The following is an 11,468-nucleotide window of genomic DNA, read 5'->3' on the forward strand; positions in this document are numbered from 1 at the left end:
GAAATGAAGATAATGACTTTTAATTTATTTATAATACGCGTTATAATCGCTTGAATTCTCAACGCGATTAACGTTGTGTAATTCTTGTATAGCAAGTCAGGCGTATACCTTGAGGTGTACAATTATCAAGTAGGAAGCGAGATCTTCCGCGCTAGAGAGCGAGTTCAATACGCGATTTCGTGTCTACCTGAATATGTGTATATAAGTTTGATCTTTCTTCAATCCATCGTCATTGAAGAGAATCTTTATTTTTTTGCGACACGCATAAAAATCCCCTCGATCGTAATCTGAATTTTGATTAATACCCGATTTTATGTTACCTGCCTGATTACGTGTATATAAGTTCGATCTTTCTTTCAATCCATCGTCTTTAAAAAGGATTTGTATTTTTTTACAACACGCATAAAAATCCTCTCGCTCGTAATCTAAATTTTGATTGATGTTAATTGTTATTGTAAACGTTTGTTAGATTAATACCAGAAAAATAGATATCTCTCCCTCTCCTCTGGCGCGTTCGCTTTTGTTAAAATATATTCCGAAAATTTTTCAATTTTCCATCGAAATGCACATCTCGTTGTTTCGAGAAAATGCGTTTTCCCGCGAGCGCCATGAAAAATTTGTGAAAGGTCAAAACGCCTCTCGACACGCGGAAACTATACGCGCCTCGCTGCGCATGCACATGATATTACTTCCGGAAGGATTCACATCTCACGTGGTTACGTACTTAAAGGGATCGAATAGCACTAACGATTTCACGGAAATGCGAGTTAATATTTACAAGCTGAGAGCGATATTCCGCGATCGTGTATGCGAAATTATAGTGTTTCCTCGCGCCGAGATGACTTTTCTCTTCCCGTTCTCGAGCGTAACATGATCTTTTATAATGTCACACATCAAATGTACTATTTCCCTCGATATCGCGCCTCGAAAACGGCCCAACTTAAACGCAGTTCCCGATGAAAGTAATGTAGCAGAAGAGACACTTTCTCAGGTTTACGAGCACTTCAGGCTTCATTCGCGTTCAAGATGTCGCGGGCCTCGTAACGTCTTCATGACGATCGTAAAAAAGAAACTTTGTAAAAGGTCCCGTTTTCATTTCTCTTCAAACAAAGTCACGGCTTGGACCTTGGATATTTGTTAAACGATAACGCTCGCGACGAAAAGATTGTCTTCGTCATAATGATCGATTGTGTTGTTTAAATGTAAAGTTCTTACAGTTTTTTAAAAAACTCGTGATTCTCTGAATCCAGTTTTCAGACTATAACAGCATTCCTAATGCCAGTTTGTTCGAGAAAAAAGCCACTAGTCGTTGATCCAGTCAAGTTAAAAATGGAGTCCTTGTATTGGGACAAGAGTCGGCGGTGCTAAAATAAGGGGTAAATAAAGGTGTTCGAAGGAGCCAGGTAGAGAAAATAGAATCCGAGCGATTAATTCTGCATTCTATCCCGCGTGTCCACCAATCCAGAAACACTAAATCTTTGTTGCTTCTGGCATCAATATTCAATGATCAAAGTCATTAAATATTTGAAAACAGATATATATATTCTGTTCATATATTTTCATCCAAACCAAATTAAACCGATGATATTAGAACGCTATTATATAATTACCATTACAACATTGTAATAAACGATCTTCACATACGTGTAATAATTTTTATAGTTTAAAAATTTTAAATTCAAAGTTAAATTTCCAATCATGGGGAAAAGAGGGAGGTTGGACTTCTCCCGCTGCTTGCAGGCTTCTTTTCTAAAGATCAGCAAGCACTTTGCTCCTGCCGTTTACCTGATGCTCACCTGAAAGGTGGCAGCACGAAGCAGAAGGTGAAAGTCTTCCCTGATGAAGTGGGCAGGAGTGGTGGTGCACATATAGAGGGGTGGAGAGGGCGCGGCTTGTTCAGACGCTCTCTGTCCTGACGACGACGACGACGATGTCGCCGAAGTTGATATTTTTGCTAGGATCCCTGTGTCTGCTTGCTGGTAAGTACAATTTGTAAATGTAATTAATAACCGTCCGCGAAAATCTCTCGCGCGTCTCGATTTCCTCGCTTTTATTAAAATTGTGTGCATTATTTAAAGTTTCTTTCTCGTATATAAATCTTACCCAATCCACGTCAAGTATGTCAAAATTGATGAAGCAAGCTCTGACGTATCGCTGAAACTGTAAGAAACTAGTTTTCAAATTATAAGAGATTATTAAAAAAATATTACCCAATAAGAGCGATTAAACATTATCGAGAAAAATATCTTGGAAAATAAATTAAAATTAGAAATGAAGAAGAAAGAGAGAGAATTTTCGAAATCGACATTAATCGTATTTATTTCCGAAGTAGGAGATAGAGATAGAACCCACTTTGGAGAACCACTGTCGCTTTCCCCCCGTTGCCCTGACATTTTCAAGACTTTCTACTTCTACCGGAGTTCACTGACCCCTCCTTCGATCGCCGATCGCAAAGCGCGCGCTCTATGTCGTGAACCGATCGTGACATTTTCAACGATTAATCGAATTCACCTCCGCTTTGTCCCGGCGCGAAATGTCACATTCGATTGGAACATACCTTCGATCACGTTGACCGCTCCCAATTTTTACGAACGCGTACGTTACATCACTATCTATCAAAAATATTCGCAAAAAATATTCCAAAAAGTCTCAATTATCTAAAGACCAAAAGACTAGTAAAACTTTTTATCAAAAAATATATTCTTATTATATCGAATCGTGTAACTGCATCTTGTGTATATAATGTCTGAAACATTGATTAGCTATTAAATGAGACGGCTGTGACAAGAAAAACGAATTTTGAACCAAAAACTAATTAGATGATTCGTAATATAAGCTTGTTAATTAATAAATTATATTTTTATGATGCAGTGACACAGGTCAGGGCACAAGATGAAGAGGGCGGTGACGGGATTGACGCAAACGCCGAGGAACTTTGTCAGGACAGGCCGGGTGACGAGTACTTTCGCTTGAGCCTTGAAGGAGACTGTCGCGATGTAGTGAGGTAAGCCGTATCTCGTTATTCTATCAGCGAATGCAGGATCGGATCGAGCCACTTCGACATCCCGAACGCGAGATAATTTTACACGATATCTTTTTTCTATCGTTTTACGCAGAGAAAGTAACGAAAACTTTTTCGGCGTCGCTTTTCGATAACTTGGAAAACGTTGGCGACTTGTCTGCTTTGTATTATTGCAATTATATGTTGCCTTATATAATGCAACGTTTAATCTACAGTAAAAACTGCGGGTGAACGGGATCGCGCAAGGTGTGAATTGATTTTCGAATCAAAAAACTCGCTCACTCAGCTGACTCAGTTCCGCCTGTGCACCTCGACTTGTTCCACTAACTCTACAGGTCGCCGGAAAGTAATTAAACTTGCGTTATATGACTAAACTTTCTCCGGCTCGCGCGCCGATTTTAACCTCGCGTTAATCTTATTTATCCATTACTTACAATTAGACGTTCTACAGAATTTTGTTAAAATTTTGTAAAATATGTTTCCCTCTATATACGAAATGCAAGAAGCGCATATTGCGTTTTCGCAACATCCTTTACGCAGAAAATATAAATCTCAAGGACATCCAGTTTTGACAGGACAGGCATAATAATCCGAGAATGCGGTTGACGATAAGCCATTTATTAATATAAATAGCATCGACTGTTTCACTTATTGATCCAGGATGTGACTGAATGTTTTGATCGAATCCTAGGATTTTCCAGAATTCAAGGCGATCCGGTAGGCGCAAAACTGAGACCTGTTGAAAGACTTCTGTCATTTAATATTTTTTTTTTTGTAATTGCCACAAAGAGCTTGTCTCTGTTGCATAATAATAGCATTATTGATATTTTTTCATTTTCGTTCGACAATTTTAATTTGCTCGGATATATACGAGGTTATATCAAAAATTAAAATCATTTGAATGGAATACAATAGAGAGAGAGAGAGAGAGAGAGAGAGAAAAGAATGTAAACGGTGTATTACTCGTTCATATTACGTAACATACAACAATAGTTCACGGTTTACAACAACTCAATGCACTTAGACGGTTTGTTTATTTTAAACGCTTTGTTTCTCTCCCCCATTGTATTCTGCGCTTGTGCCATTTCGTAAAGCGAAGCGGAATCGAGCGTTGCGGACGCTTTGCGTTTTGTGCGAAAAGGGTTTTGTGCGAATGTGAGAATGTGATCCTAGGTGCGACAAGGCCACCGAGATCGGCGTGACCAGGCTGGCGACGGTACGGTGCCCCACGGGTCTCGCCTTCGACATCGAGCGGCAGACTTGCGACTGGAAGACGAACGTGAAGAACTGCGATCAGCTCGAGAGTAAGCGGACATTACGTCTTTTTCCCACGTTAGACTCACGCAAGCACCCTCTGTTTTCTGTCCCGGTTCCGCCAGGTGTACAAGGTCCGGCCTGAAGCAAATCACGTGCCCCAGCGGATTGGCCTTTGACGTGGACAAACAGACCTGCGACTGGAAGGGCAAAGTCACCAACTGTGACAAGCTCGAGAGTAAGTCGGAGGGTCGGCGACGACGACGGCGATGGTCGTACATCGCCGATTCCTTGACTAAGTAGACTCGCAACGTAGCACGCACCATCCGCATATATCATTAGAACTAACGCATGAGATTGTCTTCCTCGCGCACCTTTTGCAATCCCGTCCGCGATGCGTAGCGATCCCCTGAGCGTCTCTGAAAACTTCTCGTTAAAAATGGAATTTTTATTTTATTTTTTCAACGAGTCCGTTACCCAATTATCGATAAGAAATTCTTTCTTAATCGATATATTCGAAATATTACGCAACCGTCCGTTGCGTAAACGAATCGCGCGGAAAAAGTCTGAAAGGTAGAGGAGGAAAGGGGACTTGAACTTTAAGAGTGGCTAGATTAACGATCGAAAATACCTGGGAATCCGGATACTTTTGAGAGACGTTATCGATACGCCAATTCCCCGTCCGATCACTTTCATTCCGAGGCGATTCGATGAGACCGGTTTCGATTTTCAGCGAAAGTGCGTCTCGTCGTCTCGAACGAGAAAGGAGAACGAAACGAGAACTCTTCAGAGACGCCACGATCGCGAGAACATCGCGAGCTAACCCGGTTTCGAATCCTCGAAACCTTATCATACTATTTTTCTCATGCGATATTCACGATTCACCGCGTACAACTAACAAAACTGCACTTTCCAATGGGATTGGACAAAGAAACCGGAATTCTTTTTTTATTCGTGATTTTCAAACTGTCTATCGTTGTTCTTTTAAATTATTAAAAAATTATAATTATTAAATAAATTATAATAAAAAGAGAGAGAAAGAGAGAGTGTATATCTATATATAATATATATATTTTTATTATATATAATCTCTCGGATTAAAAGATGTCTCTCATGGAAGAATTTTTCTCGTTTGCCACGAGAGGCAATTTCTACTGATGATAATTTTTTTTACAACATATTTAAATAAATTCAAATGAACAGATTTAAATGGTTTCATATCAAAATATAAAATTTTTTTTTTTTTCGTAATTTTGTGGTCTTTTCCAATTCCAATTTTCACCAGATTTATTTAATATCGGCCTATCGTTAAATCATTGACATCGAATTGCGTGTACGCGGAAGACCAGTACATTTCCGCGTTACGACACTATTCCCTCGCGAGAAACGGTAAACGACAGCGAAATATCTCGTGAATATATATCAGACATATCTCGTTTGCGAGCTTGAAGGCAGTTAATTTTGAGCGACAACGCTCCAAGTCGATCATCGAATAAGCAGATCTCGCGTTAACATTTCGTCGCGAGGGATTATCGCGATAAAGCGAAGTTTACGCAAACATATTCTGTAATTCGCGCGTTGATAATCTTTCTACATCGACGATAATCGCTATATTTGCACCGGTGTTTCGAAACGTAATTCCATTTAATGCATCGCTGCGCTTCAGTTCCTCGCTCGCATCGAATAGTATTCAGCTTCGCGGACACTGGACAAATTAATTCCGGTATCACAAATTGCCCTTAATTAAACGCTCAACAAATAAATCAATGAAATCGCGGAAGAGATCTCGATTGTATATTTCGCATCATATCGCTACCGCCCGTCGATGTAAATCTCAAATGTCACGAACTCTTTGATTCAACATTGGCACGCAATGATTTTCTAACACATGTAACGCTCTCCCCTTCCCATTTCCCTTTCCCTCCTCTCCACCTGCATCTGACGTTCGCTCCAGGTACGAGGTTGCACGTATTCATTCGCCGATCTTTCTCTCTGCATCCAGATCGGTTTCGCTTCGGCGGATCTGGCCTCCTTATACGAGCTCCTCGCTAATCGGCCGGTCCCGTCCGACCGACTGTCTTTTACTACTGAAATCTCGAAACACGCGCGTAGTCAGTTCTCGATCGTTAATCTCCCGCCGCGGGAGACTTCTCTCTTCTTCGCCGATAATCCTCGTTTTACGACTGGATGAAGGATGACGAAAAATAGCTTCGAGAGACTCTTTCGCGTCCCTTTCACAATCTGTCGCAGCTGCGATCGGCACGCAGGGCGTCGAACGCTTTCTCTCGAATTAAAAGCGGTAGCGCTCAAACTAAGAATATATATACATACATAAGAGAGTCATTAATGTCTAAACGATAAAAAAAAAAATTGAACTCTTGATACATATTTATACAAGATGTCCTGTATAAGGGTATAAATCAGTACTATCGTATTTCTTGTCAAAAAAATAAATATACCTTCTTTCTTTGAAAACAAAATTTCCAGAAATGCATTGTTCTCGAGATATTTCATTTTTTAATAAACTAATGCATTTGCTGTTTTTTGATTCTTTGTGCAAATAATTCTTTGTACAAATTTTAGTAATTCTGTTATAATTAATTTTAATATTTACATTTATGTAATATAAAACAGTTGACATTTTATTTTTATTAATTTTATTTTTTTAAGTATTTTCTTTTATAAAAACATAAATATTAAATATAATTATAACGGAATTTTTAAACGAAAAACTATTTATACGAAGAATCAAGAGACAGTAAATGCATTATATTGGCGTATTAAAGAATGAGATATCCCGAAAACGATGCATTGTCGCAAATATTGCCGAAAGCAAAAGATGCTTATTTCTTGAAAAGAAAGATATGAAATGCAATTATATAGGACGATTATTTTTCGCGTCGATCGATTCTTAAAGTCGCGTCAATCGATATCCGTTATATATAGCCATTTCTCCTTTTGTACTTCTCATGCTGCTTCACATTCTAATTTCATCTTCCAACATTCTCGCTCTTCTCCGTTTCTCTCGCACAAACATTTTAAAATTCATTTTTTTAATCATACTTTCTCTTTCTCTCTCCATTTTTCTTTCTCGCTACGTCTTTTTCATATACACGAATAACGACTTGCGTGCATCGCTGCCAGTCGAAAAGGCAGATAAACGCCGAGACAAAGTTTATCTTCGAGTCGCTCGTCGAGCGAAAGACAAATAGTTTCTCTGCAATAGAGGGAAGTTACATAGAGAACCAGACGTACATATACATACATTCTTCGTGGACAGTTGAACGAAAAGCTGTTACTCGTTGACGGACCGACGAAATGTAGACAAGTGTAAAAAAAAAAAAAAAAAAAAAAAAAAAAAAAAAAGAAAAAAAGACTAAGAACAAAAGTAAACGAAAGGGACGACAAACGCGAGACGAGACGAAAGCCATTCCGATGGAGGATCAACGGGAAAAAGCCATCTCGAGAAGCAGTGGCGTAGGAACGCGTTCGTCAAAACGTTTCTTTTCCCTTTTGCGAGAAGAACCGCGAGAGCTCGAGATCTCCTCTTGAACTACCTGTATATATATTCCGTCACTATATCTATTGAAAATATACACATAGTAGAGATTTAATGTATGGCATTGTTTGCTGAAGTAGGCTGCGGGAATTGGGTGGCACGAATTAATTCAGCACGATCCCTCCGATTTAACAGTGTGTTATACATGCATATTTTGAGTTTATTACAATACCCTTTAAGTATCTACGCACGCACGATTCCTACGCTGCTGCGTGTAAATAAACGGGAGATAATGGCGTTCGGGCCTTGATTACACCTGCAGCTGAATCACCTGAATTATATAGAACACCGACACAGCCACCAATGAGATCCAATCTCGCGCAGTAGCTGGGCGTAAAGTGTCTATTACGAAATCTTGATTGCCTCAATCACACCCCTGGCTGTTTGCGTGAATTGTACAGAGCACCGATTGCGACAAGAATTCATATTAATATTCGATAGCTGGCCACGAAAACGTCTCTTACAAAACTTATCTCAGTATAATTAACGACGTCTATTAAAATTAATTAAGCGATCTTTGATAAAGAAGATTGCGCTTCGATGAAATTTGACGATAATGACTTTGATGATATGTGATTAAATCGCGTTAATCATCGATTTGAAAATACAATGGACGCTTTGTCGCACCAGACGTTTTATTGGTCATCCTATTGATATTTGATGAATTTCTAAACGTTGCGTTGCTCAAACGGTAGCTAATTTGTAAATGAAAGGGATCTAAAGGATAATTGCGTTTCTTACAGAGCCGCGTAAAGTCTTGCCCATCCTCAAGACCGACGAACCCATTTGCTCGGACGGAAAACTGTCGTGTGGAAACGGCGAGTGTATCGAGAAGGATCTTTTCTGCAACGGCACGCCCGATTGCAAGGACGAGTCCGACGAGAACGCCTGCAGTAAGTGTCGCAATTATGTTCGTCCCATAATACGATCGTAATGACGAGTCGATTTCATTTATAATTGAATCATATAAAACGCGTCGAGCGTAATTGTCATAGTAAATCGGAGTAGATTTATTGATAAGTTTATAGCAATTTTTACAGAAAGGCAGTGTGTTTATTGTATTTAAAAGCAGATTTTTATTCATTAATGTATGAATCGATTTTTCGACGATCTTTACCCAGCTTGAAAATCCATTTCTCTTTATTTTTAAATTTACTCACGATCATTGAAGCTCAATCAATCCAGATAATATTTTTTTATTAAAGATGCGTTAAAATGGCATCTTTTAGCGTACATGCATATATTTGATATGTTTCATCTATTGTGAAAATTGCTATTAACTTTTCAGATATATCAATGCTTTTCTCACTTTAATATTAGCGACGAAAAATCAAGGGAAGGAGAGAGGGAAACTTTTATTAAATAAAAATAATGCTAACTTTTTTAAATAATAATTAAATTGAAAAACGCGTTATTAAATAAACCTGCATTACAGCCGTGGAGACCGATCCTAATCGCGCTCCAGATTGCGATCCCACGCAATGCGTCCTGCCCGACTGTTACTGTTCCGCCGACGGTACTCGCATCCCCGGTAACATCGATCCTCAACAAGTGCCGCAAATGATCACGATCACATTCAACGGCGCCGTAAACGTCGACAACATCGATCTGTACGAAGAGATCTTCAACGGACAACGTCAAAACCCGAACGGCTGCCAGATCCGCGGTACCTTCTTCGTCTCGCACAAGTACACCAATTATTCGGCCGTGCAGGATCTTCACCGACGCGGTCACGAGATCGCCGTGTTCTCGTTGACGCATAAGGAGGATCCGCAGTACTGGAGTCAGGGGTCGTACGATGACTGGCTGGCCGAGATGGCCGGCGCCAGGTTGATCATCGAGCGTTTCGCCAACATCACCGACGGCTCCATCATTGGTATGCGCGCTCCTTACCTCAGGGTCGGCGGTAACAAACAGTTCGAGATGATGGCCGATCAGTTCTTCGTGTACGACGCGTCCATCACTGCGTCCTTGGGACGTGTGCCCATCTGGCCGTACACTCTATACTTCAGAATGCCTCACAAGTGTAACGGTAACGGCGGCAACTGTCCGTCGAGGTCGCATCCGGTCTGGGAGATGGTGATGAACGAGCTGGATCGCAGAGATGATCCGACCTTCGACGAGTCGCTGCCAGGTTGTCATATGGTCGACTCATGCTCCAACATACAGAGCGGCGAACAGTTTGCCCGTCTACTCAGGCATAACTTCAACAGACATTTCAACACTAACCGGGCACCGCTTGGTCTGAACTTCCACGCGTCCTGGCTAAAGAGCAAGAAGGAATACAAGGATGAGCTGATCAAGTTCATTGAAGAGATGATCGCCAGAAGCGACGTGTACTTCGTCACCATGGTCCAGGTGAGAGAATGATCGATTCGCTTCGCTGTTAATGTCTTCATGTAAAACAGGTTTTTCTATATTTTATTTGTCCTTCCGCCAGGTGATCAAGTGGATGCAGCAGCCCACTGAACTCTCCGCGCTCAGAGACTTCCAGGATTGGAAGGAGACTTGCGATGAGAAGGGTCTACCCTATTGCTCGCTGCCCAATGCTTGTCCTCTGACGACTAGAGAGCTGCCCGGCGAAACCCTGCGTCTCTTCACTTGCATGGAGTGTCCCAACAACTATCCGTGGTTGCTGGACCCAACCGGCGACGGCTTCTCCGCGAGGAAGTGATCCATCATCCGCGAGACGAGCGACGCCGGTCGCGCGATCCGATCTTTAAATAGATCGCTCGGAGATGACCGTCGATTAATCATATCAACGTGATAACGCTGATATCGCGCGCCGCCGATCGTCTGTGATTAGCCGGGACGATTGAGAGCGTGACTCTAGGAAGAAGACGGAAGAAAAGAGCAATCGCGACAACGGGCGTGACAATTCTCGAAGCGAGATCACGGAATCATTTTATCGCCATTAGAAAGCGTCACCTTGGTCGAATATAGAATCGTTAAACGAATACGTAAAGTAGAGCGAGGCACATTCTACTCTCGAAAACGCGTCCCCGCCCGGTTTCTCCGAGTCCGCGACAGTCTCGACTATTATTATTATTTATGTAAATTAGAATCGCGCTGAATAAGAAGGAAAGGAAAAGTCGCGATGCAATCGCGAGGATACGTCGCGTATCGATCTCTTGTGCACGATCGCCGATGAGACTTGCGAAAGAGGAAAAAGCAGGTCTTGTGCTCGTCTCTTTTCTCCGCAGCCATGAAACGCGAGCCCGTTCGTGAACGACGCGTCGACGCCTCTCGCGAGGATCGCGACGCTCGACGACGAGGGCGAAACGACCCATGGAAACATTCCACTTGTAAATAACCATAACGGATTCTTTCTGCTCTCTCTCTCTCTCTCCTCCTCCTCCCTCTTGCCGATTCAAGTCCTCGTTGTTTTTTTAGAAGCGCGTGTATGCGGAATGACAATAGACTCTCGTGGCTCTAATAGAGCGAAAAATAAAAAATAAATATACACCATCTCGTGCCACTCCTTGAACATGTACTCCTTAGAATTTAAGCGACGCGCGAAAATCTAAGTAATTTTTAGTAATCTAAAAGTATTTCCGAATAAAAACCGTACGCGTAGAAAAAATAAACGGCTGTTACACTCTATTTCTTCTCCCTTCCTTTATCCTGGGTTAT

General features: G+C 41.2%; 1 protein-coding gene across 2 annotated transcripts; it reads left to right on the forward strand.

The window, feature by feature from the left end:
- The first annotated feature begins 1,884 nt into the window (after positions 1 to 1,884).
- Positions 1,885 to 11,422, forward strand: LOC115245123. 2 transcript variants are annotated; one of them, XM_029823250.1, is made up of 6 exons: positions 1,885 to 1,979; positions 2,872 to 3,004; positions 4,196 to 4,326; positions 8,579 to 8,728; positions 9,271 to 10,193; positions 10,276 to 11,422. In XM_029823250.1, exons 1-6 carry the CDS (start codon positions 1,931 to 1,933, stop codon positions 10,507 to 10,509), a joined length of 1,620 nt encoding a protein of 539 aa, XP_029679110.1. In that variant the 5' UTR covers positions 1,885 to 1,930; the 3' UTR covers positions 10,510 to 11,422. The 2 variants fall into 2 exon arrangements, with proteins under 2 accessions (XP_029679110.1, XP_029679118.1); XM_029823258.1 differs by lacking the exon at positions 4,196 to 4,326 and adding an exon at positions 4,402 to 4,514.
- The last annotated feature ends 46 nt before the right edge of the window (positions 11,423 to 11,468 follow it).

The sequence above is a fragment of the Formica exsecta genome, unplaced genomic scaffold, assembly GCF_003651465.1.
Source record: "Formica exsecta isolate Colony F162 unplaced genomic scaffold, ASM365146v1 scaffold122, whole genome shotgun sequence".
Taxonomy (NCBI): Eukaryota; Metazoa; Arthropoda; class Insecta; order Hymenoptera; family Formicidae; genus Formica; species Formica exsecta.